This window comes from Centropristis striata, chromosome 18 (assembly GCF_030273125.1).
Source record: "Centropristis striata isolate RG_2023a ecotype Rhode Island chromosome 18, C.striata_1.0, whole genome shotgun sequence".
Lineage (NCBI taxonomy): Eukaryota > Metazoa > Chordata > Actinopteri > Perciformes > Serranidae > Centropristis > Centropristis striata.
The window spans coordinates 24,816,173-24,842,415 of NC_081534.1; the positions used below are offsets into that span (position 1 = coordinate 24,816,173).

The 26,243-nt window shown below is 42.1% G+C and overlaps 1 protein-coding gene across 1 annotated transcript; it reads right to left on the reverse strand.

The window, feature by feature from the left end:
• Positions 1–13,856: 13,856 nt before the first annotated feature.
• thbs1b (thrombospondin 1b) lies at positions 13,857–25,903 on the reverse strand. The gene is made up of 23 exons (XM_059356900.1): positions 25,734–25,903; positions 25,478–25,555; positions 24,774–25,333; positions 24,481–24,556; positions 24,074–24,157; positions 23,849–23,958; positions 23,033–23,158; positions 21,958–22,054; positions 20,889–21,062; positions 20,568–20,744; positions 20,301–20,474; positions 19,911–20,038; positions 19,648–19,800; positions 19,215–19,433; positions 19,008–19,115; positions 18,485–18,644; positions 18,256–18,374; positions 16,885–17,119; positions 16,553–16,780; positions 16,181–16,452; positions 15,989–16,086; positions 15,753–15,892; positions 13,857–15,644 (listed from the first exon to the last, which is right to left on the reverse strand). Exons 2-23 carry the CDS (start codon positions 25,539–25,541, stop codon positions 15,637–15,639), a joined length of 3,510 nt encoding a protein of 1,169 aa, XP_059212883.1. The 5' UTR covers positions 25,542–25,555; positions 25,734–25,903; the 3' UTR covers positions 13,857–15,636.
• Positions 25,904–26,243: the final 340 nt, after the last annotated feature.

Genomic DNA, 26,243 nt, shown 5'->3' on the forward strand with positions numbered 1-26,243 from the left:
TCACATATGGATCTCCTCATCCAGGCAGTCCGACAACGTCCTTCTCTTTAATGTTACGGTAGACAGAAACAGGAATGTGGACAGGTGTTTTTGATAGAAATATAAAGCTTTACAACAGCCGTGATAGACAGAGCACTCAGAGATGTCTATCAACTCCCTTTGAGTGTCTCCTGCAGACCTGAGAGTCTAATAGTCCGTACTCTAAGGCAGCTCCTCCAGGGGATTCTCTGTTTTTCTTTTCGACTGAGCACTTGGCTTTCGCCCACCTGGCTGAGGACTCACGAAGCAATTTCTCATTTTTGTTTTGACTGATTTGTAGTACAAGCTTCTTTGATGCAAGGGCCATTGTTCAGAGTGCCTGGTCCTCATGGGATGCTCACGATGTTCTGCAGAACTTTCTTCTTGGGTTTTGAGTACAATACGTGTGCCAGTTTCTCTCAGCGCTTTCATTGTATGTGTGAAAAGACAGGATAGAAAGGAGTCTCAGAGTGCTGTATTTGTGTCAAGACTCCCACTCGCACTAAAAAATGACAAAAAGCAGCGATGAACAGTCTGTTTTGTGTTGTTTTTCCACAAAAGGCTTCGGTGTCAGATGAGACGAGGACGATGCTTTTCTCACTCTCACAGTTTGTGTTTCCACCACACAAATGTGACTGTAGTGACACAGCGAGCGAGGTGAATTCACACCAACACAAAATGCCTCAAACCCTCCCTCGCTTCTCTTTCTAGCAGAGTCTGGCAAGCCGAGAGAATCCTGAAGAGGAGGCTTGTGTGTGTGTGTGTGTGTGTGTGTGTGTGTGTCCATCCATTATCAAGGCAGCCCATCTCCCCCCTCAGTGCTGAGTGCTCCTGCAAGGTGTACAGTACAGCCAGGCGGGCCGGACAGAGAAAGGACTCCATTCTTCTGCCCCTCCTGACTCACGGCAAAAGTGCAGCACTACCTCGAGCTCTGGTTTCTGTGGTCCTTTTGTCTCGCGCCACCGATCGAGGACACAAAATGGGTCTGGAGGGAACCCAACACCGCGCCCTCACGTTTCTCATCGCTCCTGTGGAAGCAGGAATGAAGAAAAAGGGAAGCTTCTCACATTGGACAATATAAACATTTGCTATTTTATTAGCATCCCTTACATAGAGCAAACTCAACATGCAAAAAAAACAATTTTTTACATACCTATTCAACTTTTATAGCCATGAACTTTACCCCGATATGAGATACTACCGTCTCACCGTAACCTTTAAATAGGTATTTCCCGCTCACACTTGAAACTGTCCCAGGTGGGCTGCCCAGTAAAGAAATGCCACTGACCTAGTAATGTGAGCAGAATACCTTCCTCTGAGTAGCTCCGCTCTGCAGGCATCGGACCTGGATACTACAGAGGCCAATCGCAGCAGAGGCCCGTAAGTGGAGCTTTTTGGTGAAGGAATGTTGCCGGTAAACACAGATTTGCCATCAGATACGTGTGGCACCAAATCTGACCTTCACTATCAAAGGGATACAGTATTTCTGGGAGATCAAATGCTCAGGAGCTGAAGGGATTTCTGTGTATCTGGATATGTGCATGTGTGACTTCATGCATTTGTAAATATAGTTCCTTCATAAAATATGACAGATTATATCTTTTTCTGTCAATATTACTGTATAAGGGGAGAGTTTACCCCAAAAGACATATTTTTCCATTTGAAATGAAAGATGTCTGCCTTTTATTGAATATTATGGAACTAGATGGTACTAAAAACACATTCGCAAAACTCAACAGCAAGATCTCTTTCCAGGAATCATGACCCAGTTATCCAGCCAGTATCTCATAAACTTGGCAACGTACACAAAAACAATCTAGATTGATAAAGTGAACTAAGGTAAGAGGAACAAAATATGTCTTTTTTGATTTTGGGGTGAACTGTCCGTTTTCTGCGTTAAAATACAGATTCAGTTTTCACAAGGACCTCAAAGGACTATATTTACCTTCCTGCTTTATATATATATGTCAGTCAGCAGATGCTATGCTGCTTCAAACACACTCAACCTCACATTACTTCAAGAGAAAGTCTCTTTCAACACACAACCCTTTCTTTTCTTCTGTGAAGCGACAGAGCTGCTGTGTTGAAGCAACTCCTGCCTTCTTCTCCTTTAGCAACTGCCAGTAAATGTCCCTCAGGCAACACAGTTAACTTCTAGTGAACAAGTGAAGACTGTGGTTGTTCTGGGCAACTAATGTGGACTGGAAAGAAACATATAAACCTACTCGAATAAGGTAATAAATAGACAAGATTCTTCCATTTCAGTCACGGTTCTGTATGAATACTGCATAGATAGTCCCTTGACTCGATGGCTCCATAAAGCATGTCTCAGGTCTGTGATTTTCCTCTGTGATGCCCACTGACAAATTGGCACCCACTTGTCAGTTGGCCTCATTTAGAAGCAGCATTTTTTCTCATCGACTTCCCTCAAGTGTCACACAGCCTTGCTCTGGCCCATATGAGGCACATTTGCTACCTGAGTGGAAACCTGGGGTCTGGCTCAGTAGCTCACATTAGTCACTTGTCCAAACATTGTCGTAGCATCGGCAGGAGCCTGAGACTGGAGGTCTGCCCGTCTGTCTCTGCCTCGGCTTTGCCAGAGGATCTTCTGCTCTGAGGGGCCCGGCAGCGGAGGAAAACAGACTTGAGCCAAAATGTTATCTCGTCAAATGTTTGAAAAGGCAGGATTTCAAGTACGGGTGAGAATGTGTACTGTATGTGCAGTCGGAAGCTGTGATTTGTCAATGCATCTAGCAATCCATTTCCTGTCACCTATCTGGGTCGCGGTGGCAGAAGGCTCAGCCAGGTAGTCTAGATTCCCGTCTCCTTAGCTACATTTTCCAGCTCCTCCTGCGGGAACCCAAGTCCTTCCCAAGCCAGAAAAGATATGTAATCTCTCCAGCTTGTTATGGGTCTATCCTGGGGTCTCCTACCAGGTGAACGGGCCCAATAAACCTCCAAAGGAATTAGTGTTGTGAATTTCTTAACAACTCATGCTTTGATTTCATTCTGATCCAGAGGGCTTGGAAACAATTTTTTAAAATGTATTTCTATACATGATCTTGCTTTGAAACAGAGCCCGCTACTGTCTCTTATAAGTCATGTCAGTTAAAACTTAGTTAGTGGGACTAGGGGGGAGTCCAGGCTAAATATTACAGGAGCACCGGCCCCCCTTGAAACCACCATTACAGTGCAGGCACAACTGACTGTCTGACACAGTGTCCTAACTGAATGCAACGTGATATTCTGATGCCCGCTTGCTCTAAGGAAACAGTGTCAAATGTACAGTTAAATGCACACTGTAGCAGGGCTGATGCACTTCAACAATATGCTTTGTTTGTGGTTGCATAAACACCAATAAACACTCCATCGTGTCTAACTTTGAAACGGTCTGAATCTGCAGTGGGAGGCTGTCTGACTTCTGCGGGGAGAAGAATTATTTCAGTCTGTTTTTGTTTTGCTCCTCTAATTGCTACATTTGGGTGATGCCGTCGAAGATGGAATGATTTTTAAAGTGTATCCCTGCTGACTATAATGTGCCAGGGGAATCTGCAATCTCAGCTTTATTAGCAGCCATCTAGAAATCTGCGCTTTATGACATAATGAGAGCTCAAAAGTGGTCATTGTGCAAACAGGTGGGGTGGCGTTTAAATTTTCAAGTTATTGTCATTGCTTTATCTAGAAATAGTCTTTCAAGAGAAATTTGCATTGCATCTAATAACCAAATTATTCCCAAAAAGAAAGAAAGACACTTACATAAACGTAATAATCTCAAAAAGGTGTAGAACCAAAGTGTCCATAGCAACACAGATTGAGGAAAAGGGGAAAAAACAGTTATACAATTGTATAACCAGTAAACTACACTTATTTTCCTGCATAGTTCTAAAGAAATAACAATAAGTTGTTTAATATTTTGGGTAAAATTAAGAAGAATTACAACCAGTTGACACTCATGCTGTTTTATGAACCCTGAAGACTTAAAACAGAAGCAGCTAAAAGCAATAAAAAACAGCATAAATAACTGCACACCAAAGTGGGTTAGTGGGTTATTCCTGACTTAAATGATCTACTTGTGCAAGCCGGTGAGCTGCAGCCAGATTGCCACATCATAACATGTGTCAATTCAAATAAGTCTCAACTTGTATCAGACTTCATCCTCGCAGCGACACATAAACGAAACACAGGTGTCTCTATCTCGACTGTTTACATCTCCGTCTCTCACGCAACGCCGGCCGGTGGGGAAGTTTAGTGTCTGTGTGGAAATCTGTCTGCCGCAGCTATCTCTAATATTTCACGCCTCTGTGTGGAGAGCGGGGGCGGCCGATTTGTGGTCAACAACACAGAGAGGACTTGACTTCCACTGGGTCGGCCTTCATTTACTGGTGTGAGCGTCCAAACAGAAGACTTCATGTCCATTTTCAGGGCACAGCCTGTGTCCTGAAGCCAACTTTAGAGCTGTCTGGGTTCACGCCACAAACCATTATGCAATTGAGTGATTTTTTGGTGACCTAATGATGTGCAATGCCAACATGACCTCTTTCATTTTTATATACATCATATACCCTCTTTTATTTTAACATAGATTAAATTTGTGCACACTGTCCTTTATTTGCAAAAACTTTGAGGTTTTATCTGGTTTTACCTGATGAAGTTCTCAGGAACGAAATGTTGTAAAGTTTAATGAAATTAAGACTGAAGCTGTGTCTCAAATTGGATACTTCTGTTAGTACACTTCCACAAACTGTTATTCACTTACAAGAAGCTCTGTAGATCAGCTGGTGATAGTCAGCCACGAACATCAGACTGTATCTGCAATTGTTCAATTAACCCATTTATGGCTTTCATCAAACTACAGAATAGTGGTGCGTAGTGAAAAAAATGCATGCAGTGCTTAAATTTGTATAGTTGGGGTGAGAAGAAGAGGTGGGTGAAAAATCGATGTGTGTGACATTTATACAGCATGGTATCAAAATATTTAATATTTTGCATGTCAATATTATATCGATTCACGCCCGCTAAGTATCGATATCAAGCAGCGGGCCGTAGACTGAGCCTTTTCTCTTATTTGACAAAACAATTCTTGACTGAATTTACTTTTGTGGACACACCATGCAGTTAAACAAGTAAATCGCAATATATTGTATCGCAATACTCACCATGTCACAATTATATTGTATCGTGACTTAAGTATAGGGGTAAAATCATACTGTGAGGCCTCTGGTGATTCCCACCTCTATGAAATGTCCAGTGTTACAAACTCAACCTTTTGACCAATATGAGTACATCAACCAGGTACTCATCATGCAGTGCATTTTTCCATACTGACAGTGTGAATATTCTTCATGCACTTAAAATAGCAAGTATACAGAAGTGTGCAAACCGAGACATAGCACATGAATATCTGTAGACGGACCGATTGACCGACTGACCTCGAGCATTTCGGGCCTGCATCTTTTACAGCTGTGACCCTATTGTGGAGACAAAATCGGTCCACAGACAGACTTATAGAATTATAAACACCTGGCAAAGTACAGTTCTGTGGTAGTTCCCGCTATAGTAGATGTCTCCAGGATCACATTTTGCCATGATGACACATGCAAAGACTCACAAAGCGAAAATAATATCATCGACATGCTGTCACAGCTCGTAAAGAAAACATCGGAACTTTTTGATGGGCCAAATGGATTGTTTTGGTTGTTATCTTTACACATATTTGGTGGTGTACATGCCCATAAGTGTACTGTATAATTATTTGAATCTGTATGATCCTGAGGAGTGCTGTTTAGCCTCCACAGCTGGTCCCCTGGATATTATGGTCATTAGAGCCTGTGGTTGTAGTGACGTTAATGTGCAGCTGAGTCACACTGGTACAGATAGTGGAGGTACACTGTATGGGCACACACTGTCTTTGCTGTGGCAGGGACGATATTTGTTTGAAGCTGTAACTCGACACAAGGCAGAGGCCAGAAGGAATTACAGGCCATCGCATAAACAGAAGCTGTACAGCAGCAGCAGCAGCAGCAGCAGCAGGGCGTGCTCCCTTCAGGAAATTAAAAGCCATTGCTTCTTCCTTCAGTCTCCTTATCCTCTCTCATCTGCTGCCAGTTTGGTTAATGAATAGCACACTAACAGTGTCTGGGGTCTTTTCTTTTCTACTGTTGTGTGCATAAGACATCCACCTTCATACTTACAGTGTATCAGCACGTGTAATGTTTGCTGTGGTTAGTAGGTGCATTGTCAAAACTTGCAGTCAGTGATTGTTGCAACAAATTGGAAATACGGCTGTTTTATATCCTGTTATTTACATTATGGGATCAGATATCCCAAATTCTTAAAACCTGTAATTTCAACAATCAGCCCCTGAGATAAAGTCATAGTGAAACAGCAGTTAGGGCCTCTTTATCTTCTGTATTGTGTCATTGTATTTCTGAATGAAACAGAATATGTGTGCACAGTCAGGAGAGGTAAAGAAAATCTTCTAGATATGACTGGATTGCTTGAAAGTGGTTGAAGCTTTAGTGACAATCGCTTCACCCACACCTCCCTCACTTATGTTGTAAAAAACAAAACAATTACACCACACCAAATTCAGTTCCCTTCCCAAATTTTTACAAGTTTCTTTAAATATGATCAACCTACTTTTCGAAATCCACACGAACCACTCTTCACACTGGCATAAAAAAGATCAACCACACAGCACTTAAAAAGAAAATAGGTCACTTTTAAAGTACTTTCGTCTGTTCCTGTTATTTCCATCTTCCAAGACAGAAGTGAAGAACGCCAGGGGCAAATGTAAGAATGTTGAGTTTTCATTACAACAAAATTATGACTGGTGTCTTGACTGCACGCCAAATTAATCAGAGCACACAAGTTCAACTTGAATGGTTACTGAACAACAATGTAGCACTTAACAGACTTAACAGTTAACAGAGTCTGGTGCCTTTATGCCTTGGATTGAGTCAATCAGAGGCTGTGTTTCTGAATGTGTGGTGGCTTGGAAAAAAAGCAAGTTTCAGTAGCATCTCACAGTACTGGTGAATATTCTATACTGTCTGTGTGCGGAAAAGAGCCAAACTGAATGTCCCATAAAGATAAAAGGATAGTCCCATAAACTATTTTAGATTTTTTATTATAGTTTAATGACTTTTTGAAAATCCACAGACAGTTGCCTCATTCATTGACTCACAGCAGTACACTGTATAATCCCTGTGTTTCAAGATAAATCATCAGAAATATTGCAACGTCTTCTTGAAACGAGAGCAAAGAGAATAATTTCCAAAAAGATTTTTTGCCATATTTTGCATACAGCAAGAGAAAATTAAAAACAATTAGCACATGAACACCGGATAACTTTAATAACTTGGAAAACCTTTGAAAAAAACAAGGATTATTAAGAAAAAAAGTTAGGAAAGAACCTAAGGCCACGTGTTTCAAATAAATAATGATTTAAAGGAAATAAAAAGATTTAGTGGATGCAAGGTGTTCTCCATGGAAACATGCACGATTGCTGAGTTATGTTTCAACATTTCTAATAAAAAGCCACACATGAAAAAGAGATTTCATCTCCCTGTGGTTAACCTGGATAGTGGAAGACGGATAGTATGTTAAAGTCAGGACGAGCATGTGCTCGGTGTTTCCACACTGCAGAGTAAAAGCAGGCATTTGGCCTTCGTCTCAAAGCTGTAAAATAGGGAACAAGAACAAATTTTAATCCACGGGGGAATTCTGGTCAAACACTTTGTGTTGCCAACGTGGTCCTCTTCAGGTTGTTTTGGAACATTCATCTTTTCCCTGTTCAAACACTCGTGTCCAAAAGAAGAAGATGGAGGAAAAACAAACAGTAGTAACGCGCAAAGAACACAGCGAGCAGATGGGAAGGGGTTCAAGAGGCGAGCAAACATGTATGACACGTCTCGGTCAAAGCTTCAGATAAATGTGTGTGATTTGAATGCATGGTTCTCATACCAGACACTTGAAAATGATCAACACATTTTCACCTCATTGTTTTTTAATGGTGAACTCTCTTTTCATAACCTGTCACCTTAATGCTGCCATGAGAGCAAAGATTTATGACATCTTTAAAATGATGTTTGGAGATGTTCTCTTTTACTTATCGCTATGCGCCAGGGGTGATAGAGGTCACCGTTTTCCATCAAAATATTCACTGCCTGTCGGAGTTCACCAGGTGCAGCCAGCTCAGGGGTCAGAGGTCGCAGCACATCCCAGTCAGGAATCCCATCACGACTGCCAACAATCACAGAAACCATATTGTTCTCTTTGGGGAATTATTTTATGAGGGCTTACAGAAGGGAATTATAGAAAAGTAGCCAACATGTTTGTGTGATTATAACGCAATTATGTCACCAAGTCTGACATAATCAAAAGAACTTTGTTTCACTGATGCCATTATTGTTGTAAAACTCATTGAACCGGCCCGCATTTGTGGTTTGTGGCTGCTCGGAAACTCGTACTTCTTAAAGCAAGGGCCCCAAATAAAGCCATTATATACGGACCACTGATATAGAGTTCCTGTTGACACTTAAAGCTTCACAAGGAAAGATTTTTATGAGTAAGTATGAAGCACTCTTTACAGTTAAAGAGAGGAGAAAAGCGAACAAACCAGTTTAGCTTTGGTGAGGCTTCTTAGAATTATGAATATGAATTAATCATAATTTAATAAACTGGTCAATAAATATATTACATAATATATTTTTTCCAGATCCTACCACTATATTTCAAATAGAACTATTGTACATTTTACTCCTCTACATGAATAGGACAACTATAGTTACAAGTTACTACTGCAGATTAATATTTAACATAAAAAAACAACTCAAAATAATCTACAGAGCACTTTTGTGCAGGAGCTATCTATAATTTGTACATTAATCTGCTCACAACAAGGTCTTTAGATTATCTTGAATAACCAGGTAATTATTTCTTATGTTAATTTTTGAAAATCCTGAAAATCTTATCTTGCTTTTTCCGAATCAATTCCTAAACTTGTGTCTGTGTCGTATTCTGTTTCAGACCTCCTATTAACTTAAGAAATCCTAGCTGTATGTGATTCTTCAGTTGGCACTTATCTTGTCATGCCTGTATTGTTGATTGGAATGTACAATAGGCTACTTGAGATGGACAAGTCATGACATCAATGGGTCTAGTTTGCTATCATGGACCTGCAATCGCACCCTAAGCAAAAAAAAGTGGATTTGTTGTCTGTAAGACCACAGACACAGACTTCTTGAAGGCCTTCTTGTAGGCCTCTTAGGAGCTGAAGCACGTAAATCAAATTTGAAATAAATGTCTGGGCAGTTATTATAAATACCCATTAATACACAGTCTGGGAAAGTACTAAGCCCCTAGGACAGAGTCTAAACCATCCTATTTTGGATTCCTAACTCGGGAAATTCCTAAGTTTTATGATTCTTTAATAACTATATTCCTGTCCGAAGAAAAGATTTTCCCAAATGCAGTTAGAAATATGTTTCTGTATTACCAAAAAACCTTAAATTTAATCCTGAGAGATAAGCTAGGATGTAACACTTTCTAAATTTCTATAATGAGGACCCCAACACTTTCACATGTAATGGAGTATTTTAATATTTTGCATTACTTTTACCTCGGGTAATAGACGTGAATCTGGCTTTCACCAGTCTATATATGGATGCTTTGCATATTAGAGGCTTCAAAAGGCCCGAGAGCTGTAGTAAAAGCAAAGCCGAACATGTGTAGAACCAAAAAGCACAGATGACTCAAGATGTTATGTAACTGGGGTGATTAAAGCGGTAACAATTCTGGTGCCTGCAGCTGTTTTTTCTGAGAAACTGTAAACTGCAGGTGTCATTAGGGTTTTATTCTGATCCCACCCTACACACCCAACTAATACTATAATAGAAAGAAAATGCCCTGACTAAACCACATTCCAGGCTTATTTTCACCAAGTCTTTATTGTTAAGGAAGATGTTATTCTATTCTTATTGGCGTCTCAAACACTGTATGTACAGGTGCAGCTCCCGTGCTTACAGATGTGCATGGTGGGTAAAAGCTGCAGTATTCAGTGGGGGGTCCTCCATCTTAACATAACACTTCAACACCTCAATACACCGCAGCGTGAAGCACAAAGGTGTTGAATGACAGACTAGAGGAGGAGGGAGGCCAGATCAAATGTAGCGTTTCAGGTTTAAAGTTTGAGGTTTGAGGCCAATTGTGGTGGCGGGTTCTGCAAATGGAGCGCAGTCTCTCCACTTCCCCGGGTGGATTACAGGAGCTAAATAAAGCCGTTGTAACTCCAGGGTGGATGGTCTTTGTTCCATTCATCAGCACTTCGCATTAGTCACTACACTTCAAGGCTAATGTCTATATCCTTTTACTGCAAAAGGTGCTTTTTGCACACACATTAAAGGTGCTGGAGGTAATTGGGTGGGTCTTTTTCAGCGGGGGTCTGTCATTATTCCACAAGTGTGTTTGTGGTAAGTAATCATGGTCGTGACTTGCAACCGGATGGAGGCCAGTTTGAAGGTCTGGACTTTCTGGGAAAAGAGTGGGCAACAATATACACTGTAGTCTCCATAAATATTCACAAGCAAGGAGTCTTACAGCAATTTCTCTAACTCTGATCAGGGTAAAGGTGGTTAAAACAGGTGTAAGACACGGAGTGTTCAAAATGTGTCGTCTCTTTGTATTTGTGCATTCAGGCTGTCTCATTCTTCAAGAGATTCTACCAGACTAACTGAATTTCCCCTTGGGGATGAATAAAGTCATTTTGATTTAGATTTTTTGATTTACAGCTCAAACAACAAGTATTAGTCGATATCAGACACTTCTAAGCACAGATGGGAAACATTTGCCGGCTTAAGCGACTCAAATATCAATATTTTCTTGTTTTCTTTTTAACGTACGATTGTAACCAAAATCTTTTTCGATTTTGGATTGTAAGTTATACAACAATCTATTTGAATATGTCACATTAGGCTATGGAGAAACTAAGATGGGTGTTTTCCCTTAATTTGGGAAATTTTATATAAAAATTGATTAGACTGGCATCATCAGATGGGCGGTGCTGCTTGGTCTGTTTTCAAGCAGGAAAAACATCGGGCCCTGGTCACAAACTTTGTTAAGCTAAATATTACACTTAAACCGAACAGAATCTTGATTCATACTTGATTATTTGTTTTGTAAATTGTGCTGGATGCCAGTCGTCTAATAAAACTTTTGATTGGAAATCTCTCTGAATGCAAGCGTGACCAGACCCACCTGCCAAAGCAAATGAAATATAAGCTTGGCATATTTGTTTGGTTTCCAGCCTACAAAATGATGCTATAATGAGAAATTAGGAAAAAATCACAAATTTTGCAAACGATCTCTAGGTGCGACAGTAGAATGTTTGATATTGTATATATTTCAGTTTCCCAAACATGAGCAAGATGTAATATAATCTATTTCCAATCTGACATTACCAGAAGACAGAATTGTCTGTGTACCCAGTGAGTTGTCTTTAAAGTGGTGGAGATTGTCAGTGTGACAACACTCGCATCCTGACATGCAGCCTAAAAAAGGTCTGGGAGTAAACATGTGGGTGTTTGTAGACAGCTGGCAGAGACATGTGAGAACTGCAGCTGGTATTAAGATGTCTAGCCTTCGGTGTTGCCACATTGTAATAATCCATAATAACTCAAGCCGGGCTGTCATGATTAATAAGAACAAGCTTATAATTGACTTCCTGGATTAAAAAGGCTCAAATCTCACAGTGTAGCCAATAAAAGTCTATTTGCTTCATTCTACTTGATTGCTTCAGAATAACAGTGAGTCATCCTATACTCAGTTCATAAAAAGCATTTATTGAACATGTCTAAAAACACTATGTCTGGTTGGTCTTTCCTGGCACTCAGAAAGTTGTGTTTTTCTCTCTTTTTTAGAATAAACTAAAAAAGAGCTGTTGTTGTTTTTTTTGCAAAAAAGTCAGAGACACTCAAAGTCTATGTTAGAAGGCATCAGGACATGCTGACCAGTTATTTCCATAGGTACAGTCTGTTCCTAGTATCCAAACTAAAATTAACCCTTTGAATTAACCCTTTGATCTATCTGCCAATGGCTGGTGAACTAAAAAAAAATGTACCGACCAAAATATTTTCCAAAGGGCCATAAAAACTTCATAGGATACAATTTAACACAAACAAACAAGCAAGTTTGTGGAGTACTGGGCAGCCAATTGTATTGGTATTACTGTCATTAAAAAATACCAATCTCTCCTCACCCTCTGTAAATTTTCTTGAAACTGTACTTCCACTAATCCTTAATTTTTGCTTTTAAGTTGATCTACTTTGTCAATGTACAATCACACATTATATGTAGCGTCACAATACAACTATTGACAGTCATACGTTACATGCCGCCACTAACATCCTTGTCGGGTTCAAGTAGGTTTTCCACAGTTATGTTTCAGATTATTTTTCTTAACGTTTAGGCCCATTATACTTTTTACAGTGATCGTTTACATTCAATTGTGAAGCAAAATTGAAGCAAACTTTTGAAATGTCACAATACAGAAAAGCGAAATTAGCCTGTTTCATTAGCTGATCTGGAGCAAATAAAGTAGGCTACTATTTTTAACAGAATTTGTGGTATAGGCTAAACATGGCTGTAATCTGCTGGTAAATATTATAGAGGAGTTAACAAGTTGCCGTGTCCATCTAACCCATCTATGAGAGAAACATGGAGATAGGTCTTCAGGAATTTGTAGTAATTTGTAATAAATATTACTGTATCAGGGAAGATTCAGACAGTGGAAACAGCTGATCAGTAATGTGACTGTAATTTTTGCTGTGTCAGAACTTATTCCATAAAGGTGTTTCCATATCCCGCCTCCCAACCCCTTCAATTGAGCTTATAAAATTTGATTGTGCAATTATGGAAGCTGTATGAAAATTGCCGTTTCCATTGAACTCTTCTAATTTGATATTTCACAAAGCATATTTAAAAAAAAAAAAAACAATGTACACACGGCTATATAGCAGTCAATAGTTGTGTTATGTAGGTATCACCAAAATAAAAAAATAAACACAAAATGTCACAGATTAGCATTCACAATAAATTGTCAAAGTGCAACAAGCAGAAAAAAGTCAATAAAATAACAGGAACACTGTATAAAAGTTGTGCAGTAGATTCAGCAATACCATTTGCAAAGGTGTGATTTTGTTTTTGTACACTATAACGGTATATGAGATCACAGTTTGTGGTCTTGTTGTGTTTTTCTTTGTTTAACCTCTGTGTCCCGAAGCCTGTCAGCCAATGTCAAGGTTTGAGTCAGTCCAATATTTGCTTTCCATGCTGTTTAAGCTTCTAAAGAGGTCAGTGCAGATCACAGAAAGGTCAGGCAGATCAAGCTGAGGAGCAGACGTCTGTGTCACATTCCTCATGTGGCCTTCATCACAGAGAGATGATCTGTGCCTCTCCGCAGGGAGAAAGGCCTGAAAGTACAAGGCTGTGCTGTGGGGGATCATTTTGACTTTGACTGAGCATGTTTAAGTGTTGAGCATTGGGGAGATTTTGTGATCTGGTTCCAGGAGGCCTAAGCAAGTCTGGTCCGAGTCATCCACCAGTTTATGTTTAATATAAAAACATATTTTACACTTAATAAACAATGGATTTAAACCTGCATAAAAACAACAGTGAACCCAATCCAATGTGATAAACAAAAGCACAGACATGTTGGAGAATTTTAACAACTATTTATTGTCTTGAAGTATGTAACAAAATAACCGCTATGAATAAAAACAGCATTTTTGCTTTGTACAACTAAGAAAATGTTTACAGACAAGCAAAACTAATTGTACAAAAATAATGGTAACAATTGATACACAATAACAAAGAAGGTAAAAACGATAAAGAACAGAACATCCTCACGTCAGTGTGCAAACCGTTTATACAGATGGACGTGTGGCCTTTGGTAAGGCAACAAATCCTGATAAATTATTTAAATAGCATTTATCTACACACACGCACACACACACACACATAATCAACCGCTCACAAACAGCTAAGACAAACAATAATTTATCTGCTAAAAACAGCATTGGACATACATGATAAAGCAAAAATTATTTATAAAAAAAGAAATCTCCCATCGTACTGTTCTTTCACTGGGATAGATTACGGGTTTGGGAGCTCGTTGTGTTCTTAGATATGAAATGTCGTACTATTTACAGCTCATGCTACAGTGGCACTAAGATGTCCATCATTTTAAAGGATATGAAAAAGTACTTAGGTTGTGTTTTTGTTCGATCAAATTATACAACAGCAATGAGGTAATATTTGTACATCAAAGATTTCCTTTGTTTTTCATCTCTCTCTGAAGAAAAGGCACACAAGTCACATACACTTCATGCTAGATAGCCCTATCTGAAGAATACCTAATTGACTTTGTACAGCGGGGAACAATGGACACTGACACCTGGCTGTACCTGATTTTGGATCAGTTTTCACTGTGATATTGGATGGATTTTCTTTACTTTTTCAAAGCATTTAAATTTCCTTTGCTGCCTACATTGTAGGCAAGAGTCAATAAATTACATGTATTTACATAATTTCAAATTGAAATCCTCAGAAGCTGAGGGAGATAAATCTCTTCAGTGACCAAGGGATTGATGTACGATGGGGAGTGTTTTGGAGGGAACACTGGCTTCACAATCACTGGCTCTAGCTATTTACTATAAAATGTGTTTTTTCTTACTGGTTTCATATGGGAAGGTCATCACTTCCATCTCACCCTGAGAGTTGTTTAGTTAACCAGACAGCATCAACAAAGACACTTGTAAGTTTGAAAGACAGCTAACCTAAATTTAATTTTGTATTCTCTACAGAGATTCTTAGGTAGATAAGTAAAAGCACTTTCTTGTTCCAGTCTTCCACATACAGTACATGCATGACCACAAACAACATCATGTTCCCCTTATTTCTAACTCGTTCCACTCCCAACAGTTTTCTTAAAGTCCTCAACAACCAAGATCCCTAGAAAATGTTATTGCTGTCTTCATCCTCTGAGTCCTTAAAAAGTTGTATCGTTCAGAATCTACGTCCTGGCAGATCTGGTAAAGCAAAGGGAATCAGTTTTTTTTTCTTTGGGATGTCCATCCAGAAGGTAAGGCAGAAAGGCACACAGGCTGAAGAGGTAAGACACAAAGACAGAGAGAGATGTAAAGGCTTGGAAGTGCATAGTTGTCTATGGGAAGCCGTTCCTGCACGGAGATGAATGAGGTCTTTCAGAGAGCGAGAAAGCAGGCAGAGCTGGAATAGAAAGGTGTTTGTGTCCTACTGGCATGAGGGCTTGTTTTCTTTTTTTTTCTTCCTTCAGCTCTGCCCTGCTCTCGTGGATGCTAAGGGTGGGGAAGGAGAAGGGGCTCTCTGATCCTCAACTGGCAGTCAACTGGTTGGTGCTCTGCCCGAAACAGCTTCAAGTTACCCTGAGGCTGACCACATGCCCTTCGCATCGTCCGAGTGTGCGTGCCGCAGAAGAAAGAGTTGCGGAGATAAATCGGTCCCTGGACTTTGCATCAGAATACATAAGTTCATACTTTTTACAAAAAAGGTGCATTCCTCAGAGCTTCCTGCGCCGAGCATTTAGACATCTGTGAAAAGAAGGAGACATAATAAATAAAAGGAATCGGATATGGCCAAGGTTTTAAGAAAAGAACATCAAATACTTTCTGGGAAGTTGAATTCACATGAATCCTTACCTCTGCATTCATACTTGAGGTCTGAGAAGTATACCATCTCTTGTGAGAAGACAAAAAGACCTAGCCTGCCGCCAGCATATGTCTTGTCATAGATGTTACCAGAATCTGCCATGATCTTCTTGCCCTCGTACATCACAACTCTGCAGGAAGTGGAAAAAAGAGAGAAAGTTTGTGAGGTCTAAAGCGTGAGCTGAAGAGTAAACTTCTATGTGGACTAGTTAATATCCTCTGCCCACCTTATAAGTCCTGTTCTCGGTCTGTGGATCAGATGCCATCTGTAGGCGGTGAAGTCTTTCCATCCAACGTTCTTAGGGTCATGCCACAAAGTGCGGACCTAAAACATGGAGGAAAAAAAACAGTTATGGCTTGGTCTTTTTACACATTCCTATTTGAAATTCATCCATCCAAAAGTCCACCAAATGTCTTACCTGTCCTGGGGTATTTCCTGTGTGCCAGAGGGCGTTCCTGAGGTGCTCTCCTGGGCCAGTGGTGGAGTTAACAACTTTAATGGACAGGCCAGAGTAGCCCTGGGCCTTGGTGGGTTTATTCGACCAGTACGTCTGAGTAATCTGCTTCCACATCACCACGTAGAACCTGGAACTGGACTGGTACCCGAACACAAACCCGGCATAATCATCATCCCTCTCTGTGTTGATGAAGAAAGTCCCACTGAAGTCCACTGAATTGAACTCGTGGTAACCTGAAGAAAAAAAGCAAGTTAGATTCCAGAATTGGATGCCATTTTTTTTATTAAATAGGGTACATTTTGAAGATAATCATAACGCATTATTTTTCCTTACCAACAGCAATGCCAGGGTCACAGTTAACAGTCTGAACCAGCTCTTTGCCCTGATGGCGGACGACCCAGTTAGGATCAATCTGCGAGGTGCCTTTGGGGTCCAGAGGAACCATCTGGAATGTGCGAAAGTCTGTCTCACTAATGTCAAAGTTCTCCGGACACACATCGTAGATGTCGGGCACGTTGTCTCTGTCAAAGTCATCTTTGCAAATATCTCCACGACCATCACCTGAAAAATGTACATTATAATTTTTTATTAGTCTCTGGACTTGCTATGGCCTGAATTTTAGCTTGGAAACCATTTATGGTTGAAACATGAACCATTTTGCTCACCATCAGAGTCCAGTTGGTCCGGGTTGAAGGCCAGTCTGCAGTTGTCCTTGTCATCAGGGATGCCGTCATTATCATCATCATGGTCACAGGCGTCTCCCTTGCCATCTTTGTCGTGGTCAGCCTGGTTGGCATTGGGGATGTATGGGCAGTTGTCCAGGTTGTTCTGGTGTCCGTCCTCATCGATGTCCTGGTTGCTGTCACATTTATCTCCCACCCGGTCATCATCTGAGTCCGTCTGTAACAATGTTTTGACATCAGAGTTAATATATGGATTGAGGGGGCAATTAGCACTCTAACACAGGTGATGAATTCCACCTTGTTTATTTACTTTCAGCGCAGTGTTTCCTGCTACCATTGTTCTGTCATCTGTCCTCTCCTGCTTTCATTAACGACTTTCCTTAGGCTGGAATCACTCTGCTACTTGTAAAGCTGCCAAGCCCAATTTGTCCTAGATCTGTCAACAGGTTTTAGCTACTGAAAATCAAACATCACTCTGCAGGACTCTGTTGCTCCTCCTACTACAATTTGCTTGTTGAGCACCTCCAGCATCTGCAGTGAAGAGCGAAGTCATGCTAGCCCTACTTGGCAGGACTAGATGCACCCTGCAGCACTGACAAAGAATAGGGGCAATGGGGAAGAATGGAAGGAGATGGAGGGTGGAGGCAGGAATGCAATTTGTGGATTTGGGTAACTGTGTAGAACCATAATTCTGCTGTCAAAGATCTCAATAAGACGTCAACTTTTGACGAGGCATTTTTCTGAAGTTTGTGTAGTCTTTGGAACAGCAAGTAACATTGCAACATCCAAGTCCAGACTTGATTCTTTGGGCCTTAAATTGCAGCGTGCAATCCGCTTTTTATTCATTCTCTCAATTCACTTTTTAAAGACCACATCATTGTATATTTAGACTTGCCCCTCCTTTCCCCCATCCTTTTCCTCAGTCCCGTTGTTCAACACATTCCTATTTCTCAGTGTAGCATAGAACAGGTGGACTGAGCCAGCCCGCGGTGGGCAGACAGAGCTTGCACACAGCCCATGGCCAACCCATTCCTCAGTAATATCCAGCCTCGGGCCTCTGCCCTCACATTAGCCAGCTAACGTCAATGGGCCATTGAAAAGACCCCTAGCCCCCCACCACGCCTTATTGAACTAATGTGCCCTTGAGCTGCATACAGGATTTGCTCTACCTTTACATGGCGTGATAAAGCTTAGACAGCTACACAGGGCTAATCACTGAGGCTCTGTCTCAATTGAAAGACAGATATATGCTGAGCTATAGAGAATTGCTCGGAGATGAATGTGGATTATTGTTGGTGGGTGAGGTGGAAGGAAATGGGAAAGGGCGGTGTGTGTGAGTGTGTGTCCACACACCTGATCAGGATTATGTTCCAGAGGGCAGTTATCACACATGTCTCCCACTCCGTCCAGATCTGTGTCTCTCTGGTCTACATTGTACACGTAGGGGCAGTTGTCCTTTTCATTCAGAATGCCTGTGGAATTATTGGAAACAACAAGAAATTAAACACTACTATATAGTACAAAATATTACTCACAGCACAGAAATTCAGACACCGATTTCTATAAAGTTTCCAATCCTCACCATCTCCATCAATGTCCACAGCACAGGCATCTCCCTCGCCGTTGTTGTCTGTGTCTGTTTGGTCTGGGTTACTGTTGTAGGGACAGTTGTCACAGCGGTCACCCACGTCATCACGGTCGTAGTCATACTGCCTGGGGTTGTACACGAATGGACAGTTGTCCTGAAGACAAAGGGGAAGAGAAAGAGTTGAGGATACTTTTCAGGTGCGGTGCTTTTCAATTGCCATCTGAGCCAGAGTGGATTTATTTACACTGAGGGAGTTATGTGGAATGAAAAGGCTTTATTTTTAGGCCGTGTCCCAAATCTAATGTTGGGATTAGCTAATAAACACTGCAGCTTCTTTAGAGCTGTCCCTCAGTGTTGGAATTTAAAGATTTGACTCAGGCCTGGGGAGCAACGTTTGCTTTCCTGCTGAGCCTCCCCTCCCCTCCCCCTCTACACCTGCCTTCTTATTAGACAGCATGAATGATGAATGCAAAATTCACACACACTCCTTTGTCCATTCTTGGAGAATTTTTCTTACCCTGTCGTCAGGAATGCCGTCATTATCATCATCATTGTCACAAGCATCTCCAATGCCGTCCTTATCGTAATCTTCCTGGCCAGAGTTGGGGAGGTTGGGACAGTTGTCCTGGAAAACAGAAAAACATCAACAGTCAGACACATGAAGACAAACATACCTAAGTTACTTTGCTTCACGGAACATATTTGTTGCTTCACCGCTATGTACCTTTTTGCAGTGGTAGGTGGCGTTCTCCACACAAACCAAGTCAGCATTGGGCCATCCATCCAGATCTGTATCCTCTCCACAGATATGGCCGTTTCCAGCATAGCCGGGCTTGCACTCGCAGCGGAACATGGGATCGGCGAAGTGTCCGAGGTAATTACAGCGGGCGTTTTTGTTGCAATCATGGCTTCCATCGAGGCAGGGATTACGTGGCGTGCACACCTGGAGAGTGGAAAAGGGATTCATAGTGTTATTTAACAGTGATGAGAATGATTGTACAGGGTTCAAACTTATGACACTCTGTTCTTGGAACGAGCAGACATTCATCACAATGAATGAACACTGTCCTGCCCTGGAGATGTGGATGTACTTGTACCTCACACTTATTTATTGATCATATGTCTCTTGCTTGACACAAAGACATGACTGCACTTGCCTGTTTCTTTGCAGTCGCCTGCTCCACACCTCTGCCGAACGGTTGGGGTCCCGAGTAGCGGGGAGGGCAGGGCAGACAGTTGTAGCCAGGATCTGTGTTCTCACAGCGGTGCACACCATTAAACTCAAAGCAGGCGCCTGGGACCTCCTTGCACTGTTTTAGGAGAGAAACAACAACCGTTCACATACAAAACATTTGGCAGATTTTGCAACAGGCATCAAACCATATTTGTACGTGACTAAATCATAATAGAAGGAATTTACCTCATCAATATCTTTACACTTGATGCCATTGCCAGTGTAGCCAGCTGGGCACTTTCCACACTTCCAGGAACCATCAGGGAAACTGGTGCATTTGGCTCCAGCGAAGCAAGGGTTAGACAGGCAGCCATCTGAAAACAGCAACATGGGCTCATTATAAGAACATCATTTTCAACATCAAAGGTGTTATGCAGATGTAACCTTTTTTTTAATCCCTTAAATCCCCTTCCAGTAATGATCTCATTGTGAAGGGAGATGTCAGAACATAAAAAACATAAGTAAATTATTAAAGCTTGATATATAAAAAGATGCCAGAAAAACCCAACAGGAATATAAGTTAAAAACAGCATGTCTAATACAATACAAACACATGGAATTTAATGTTGGCCTCACCAATCGGACAGGCTTTCTTGTTGCACATCTGGAGGTCTTTGGCGTTACCGACACACTCTTTGCCACCGTATTTTGGTGCGGGGTCGTTGCAAAGGCGTTTACGCATCTGTTGGCCGCTTCCACAGGTGAGAGTGCAGGTGTCCCATGGTGACCAGGGTCCCCAGTTGCCATTGACTTAGGGAGACGAGAAGAAAGCATGATTCAAATTAAATCCTTGCTTTGTACAACACAGAAATGGAAGCAGGATTATCTGACTGTGAGACTCACTGGGGCACGGAGATTTCTGACACTTCTCGGTTTGCCGGCCCTCTCCCTCACAGTCCTTGCCTCCGAGCTGAGGGGTGGGGGAGTTGCAGAGGCGGATACGGGTGATGACACCAGCACCACAGGTGACGGAGCAGGATGACCAGGGTGACCAATGGCTCCAGTTGCCGTCCTGCTTGACTGAAGGCCGCAAAGAAAGGTCACAGGTCAGATATCGGGATTCAAAGCAATCGACTACTGTGGCTGTGGTTAATCACATGTTTACCCAGCTGGCTGCTTAACAGGGTCTATTTATTTGTGTGAGAGTGTGTTGTGTTAACTCACATCGTTTGTCACACTCCTGGAGGTAGCAGTCGCGGGTCTGCACCGAGGTGCCCTCGCAGTTGTTATTGATACGGTCGCAAGAGCGCCCACGCTGCTGGATGCCCCGCCCACATGATACGGAACAATGGGTCCATTCAGACCAAGGCGACCAGCCGTCTTCTGCATAGTCGCTCGCTGAGCAGGAGGGAGAGGGAGAGAGTATGAGCGAGAGAGAGGGGAAGAGGGAGACAATAAAAGAGCTATTCCAGCGAGGCAGCACCCCCTCACAAACACCCCCGAGCCTAAATGAGGAGGGAAAGCTCTTAAAGCGGAGGGCTAATAGTGTGGATTTAGCTTGGACTTGGACAGATAGAAGGCCGTCTGTTGAGAGGGAGGGCAGAGACTAACACACCGAGAGAAGCTGGAGAAAACAGAAAGAGCCACTGTCCTCACGATACACAGGGATGCCCCATTGGCTTATGCTTTCCTAAAGAGGAAACAGGTTTTACAAACATGGCCCTGGGTGTGTAATGACTTCAACAAGTGGCTGAGGTCTGCATGAATGCGGCTCCCTCTGTTTATTTAGGTTTAAGGGAAGCATTGCGGCCAAGCCTGCATAGGTATGAAGAACATGTCACTTCTCCTCATGTAGAAGATGGCTTCACTAAACAGCCAACCAATTTTCCATCCCGCTTTAACCAATTTGGCAAATTACGGCCATTTCAAAGATGTTTTCGGAGTACAAAGCGCCAATGTTCCAAACACATAAGCGCTCTTTCATTTACTCGGATGTTATTGCAGTTAAATCATCTCTAAAGTTAACATTTTTTCTTGAATAGAAACCTTTACATCCAGGGAAATATTTGTGGCTTTTTGTTTTATACGGCAAATAACATAGAGACGGCTTTTTCTGTGAATGGGGCAGTGTTTGAATGCTCTGTCTGTTAACATATACATTCTGGCCTACAGGGGCCATTTATACAGCAGCTTACAGTGCAGGTTTACATAAATATAATTATGGATGGTGTACTTTCCTATAGCTGTGCAGATTCTGACAATGAGTCCAGTTTTAGAAAACAGAAATACTTACGTGTTCCACAGCGGGGGCAGCACTCTCCATCAGGAACAGTAGCATTAGCACATGGGATCAGCGGGCAGGAGATCTTGCGGCACACAATAGCAGAGTTCTGCACAAGCATGGAGATCAAATAAATGGTTAAAAACATGCTCAAATAAGGATATCCACCAAATGGCTCTGCTGTTTTCCTCCAAACTATGTCCAGGTGCTGGTTTAAATCCCAGACGGAATTAAGACACTCCAGAACCGTGACACTAATGTGGAGCTGATTGTTGTGTAAACCTCTTTAAATCACTGCATGTTGCAGGGTCATTTTTTCTCCAAATCTTAGTCCATCTCCGTGCAACCAGCTCATTAAACTTCACTGCCTAACATCTGAGTTTACACAGATTTACCATGCCAGAAAAACAAAAAAAAGCAGGATTCTGGCTGAGAACGGAGACCCCGCAGACAGACACCTGCCCACTGGGTCAGGGGAGGGTGGGAATGAGGCCAAAGCCCTAATAATGGAAGTGGGTTTGACTCTGAAGCCGGACTGGGCGCTGAGCCCCAAACAAGTAAAGCCAGTCTGCCAGCAGCACAACCTGTGTGGGTGCACTGTGAATGACTCAGGGATAACAACTGGTTCTAACTATGCATGCTAATGTCCCCCCTCCTGGATCTGATCACTGACAGGGAAGAAAAGGGGAAATGGGGACAGAAAATCAGCAAATAATGGTGAAATGTGTGAATGTTTCCTGCCAAGTGTTTTGCACCTGAACCCGTCTTTCCACTTGTCAGAGCCAAGGTCTTGTTCTTAATTACAATGCATCACTTAAAGTCTGGTCAAGTCCCTCAAGGCCACACTAGAGTTGAACTTCTGTCAACAGACCTCTCATTACAACAGTAAAGGCTGCTGGCCTTCTGCCAGGCCTTCACACCACTAATTACTGACCAGATGAGTTGAGTGGTGGTAAGTGTGTGTGTGTGTGTGTGTGTGAGTTGTCTTTGCATTAGTGTGTGTGTGCATGTACAAGCAAGTCAGAGCATTGAGTGCATCCCCCCACGCGTGTGTTTAAGTACTTAAGAGACAATGTTGAGATCTCACCTGACAAGTGCACTCGGTGCAGTCGTCGACGGTCCACTCATCTCTGTTTTTGTGCACGATGCCGTTGTGGAGGCAGACGCCGCTGTGGATGCCAATGTGGGTCTTAATCAGCTTGTTCTCATCTGTCTGGGAGGGAAGAAACCGTAAAAAAACACATTGTTTATGGATTATTTTATTTATTTTATTGTTACCATGGCAAAAGCTACTTTTCCTCTTAAAATGCACTGTATAATTAACATATGTTTAACCTTATGCATCACATCTAGTTAATACAACTGTAAAAAAAAACATGTGTATAGAATTGTTTATGTGCTCATAAAAATAATGCAAGGGGGATATGCAACAGGTCAAAGAGTTCATAATTAATACACCATAAACATGCAAGCAAGCAATATATGATGCACAGGAAACACATGTTTGAATGGAACTTTATGTAAGTTTGGAAACAGATTTGAACTAATGCCATTAAACGGAGTGCATATGAATAATTTAAGATGATATTTAAAGTTTTATTTTGCAGCTGAGTTCAATAGTTGTGCAGGTCATCACTGGATTTAAAAGAGTACTGCATTAAGCCTTAAAAGCCTCTGCAGGATCCAACTGAAAGTATTTTTAGCCCCATTTATTTAGCAAATAAATATGCTTTTACAGTTTTACAATGTGACACATCTCTGTAGGTAAATATAAATGATGTGTCTTAAGTTATTTGCTGGACAACACAGGTGGTGATGGTAACACAGAGAGCTCTAACAAACACAAACAAAGGCAGCAGACAGGCAGACTGCCAGCAGACGGTCTGCTGGGTTTCCTCCTTACCAGCTGGCGGAGTTCGTTGGACAGCTCCTTGACCACCACACCGAGGCCCTTCAGCTCCTTAAACATGCTGACCAGGTCCTCGCAGGAGAAGCCACAGACCATCTGAAGGTCTTCACCAGGGCAGAAACACAGTGCAGGTTAAACAATCATTATAAGTCTAGTCTGCTCAGTCCGAACAAGCAGACATGAGCCAGTACAACAGGAGAAGATCATGTCAGTGTTTACCTTTAGTCTTGTGTCCAGTGTACTCTGTTCTGATGGCCGAGGAGCCGTTGAGGTTCTCCAGCATCATCGTGTCAGTCGTCATGGCTGAAAGGAAATCAAACCACATATTTGCACACTCATCGTTATGGTTGACTTATTAATGAGGGAGGGCATTGTTCTCAAAGTGTTACACATCCCACACTGCACTAAATCATAATGAAAAGTAATAAGTTAATACTGCATGAGACCACAGCACCCTGAGGTATTTGTAAAGTGGCATTCCTGTGTGACAAGTGGTGAACAGCGTTTTCATGTAGAAATCAGAATGCAAATTAAGTATTTAGCTGAATCATTTCTTTGATAAGGACTTGACAGTACATGAAGCAGCTCGGTTATGAGTAAGCATACAACAACATGTGGTTACTTACAGCTTTGGCAGCCCTTGTTGCGCAGGATAGCATCCAGGGATGTCCCAAAGACAAACCGGACGTTTTGGAGGACCCCCTGCAAAATTCAACGTTCAGTTTAGGCTTTAAACATCAAGAAATAAAACTGCTTTTCACTGCATCAGTCTTAAAATAATCACTCGGTTCTGCTGTATATGTACGTTTTTACGCTTTTGGACCCAATTACGCATTTGCGTTTTACTCATAACATTCAAAAGAGGCACAACTTAACTGCCTCGGCGATATAATAATAACATACTGTCCCGTGCTCTCACCATGAATCTGTCTTTCACGGCTCCCTTCCCGATCCGGAGCTGCGCGCTGGCCGGGGTCTCCGGGGTCAGGATGCTCTGGATGGGCGCATCCAGCTCGGCGGTGTTCACCTCCTCGCATCCCGCGTACAGCAGCGCGCGGTCTTCCTGCACGAACAGCGTGATATTCTTCCAGTGGCCCGTCGCCAGATCCACCTCTTCAATGGAAACCACCTGCTGCTTGTTCTCGGTGGAGAAAACTATGTCCAAGGTGTTCGCCTTGCCGTTGGAGACGATCTCAAGCACGGGTCCGGAGCCGTCCAGCTTCTCCACGGTCAGCAGGCTGCCCCTGGTGCGCTTGAACTGCTTGAAGTTGAGCAGGAGGAGGAATCCCCTCTCGGCGTGGATGGAGTCGATCAGGTCCCTTAAGGCGCTCTCGGGGACCGGGGGGATCAGGTCCGGGTTGAGGATCTTGTAGGCGGGGCTGTACGGGTCGTCTCCTTTCACCAGGGTGACCCCGTGGTTCTTCTTCGGGACTTGGACGAGCTCAAACAAGTCATACACGCTATTGTCATCTCGACTCTCTGCGGGTGAATAATAATAAGCAGTGAGTCTTTTGTGTGGCAGTGCAATGGGTGTTTTCACTCTCAATACACTGCGAACTTTAAAAAGTTCATAAAAAAGTTTCATATGTGCAAAGAGAATGAATATTCTGAGGCCAAACTCACCTGCGACTCGCGCACCCTCGCAGGTCCACAACATCAATAGCAAAAATATCCCTGTCAACTTCATGGTGAACCTGCTGCCTGCGACAAATAACGACAAAACATCAGTAATCTAACCATTTATCACATTAATAATGTCAATGTCAGACAAAGTAAGCGTGCAACAGGTTGAAAACATAACAATATTACAGTCAAATCATGAATTAACGCCAGTGCAGCTGCAGAAATAGACGCATTCCTTAGAATATTTGCAACTCACCTGCTTGACAAAAACAGCAGAGCAAAAGTGATAAAATCCTGTAAAAATATTTAGAAATCCAGCAATAATCCTCAAGAGTGAAGAGTTTATGGCGAATTATTTCAAATAAAAAAGTTCCACCGCGAAAATAAGCTGTATAATAAAAAATCTTGTTTTTTTTCTGTCTTGATTGGAAACTTTTCCTCGCTGCTTTCGGCCGCTAAAACTCCCTTTTTAAGCCGAGGGGGACAAAGTGCTATTTAAATAGTTTGATGCCATTCCTAAGAAGTGGCCTCGTCCAATCACGGTGAGGGGAGAAAAAGGGACGAGCTTATCCTCTTAGAGAGAGAGAGAGAGAGAGAGAGAGAGAGAGAGAGGGGAGGAAAATAGCGCTTTCCACTAACGACGAGGGACCAACTTCAGTGTGTCGCACTCAGACTTTTAATGGACCAGTGTTTCCTCTCACAGCGTCCATCCATCAGTTTTCTGCAGCATTTCCATCTCAGATACTATAAACCGTACTGTAATATT

Bases quoted from the DNA above. Each gene is read 5' to 3' on its own strand.
- thbs1b (XM_059356900.1), bottom strand. From the start codon at position 25,541: ATGAAGTTGACAGGGATATTTTTGCTATTGATGTTGTGGACCTGCGAG. The intron at 20,039-20,300 runs GTGAGGCCAACA...TGCTGTTTTCAG, and splicing joins CAAGAAAGCCTGTCCGATTG to ATGGCTGCCTGTCTAACCCT. The intron at 19,801-19,910 runs GTAAATTCCTTC...CTCCTAAAACAG, and splicing joins AGTGTAAAGATATTGATGAG to TGCAAGGAGGTCCCAGGCGC.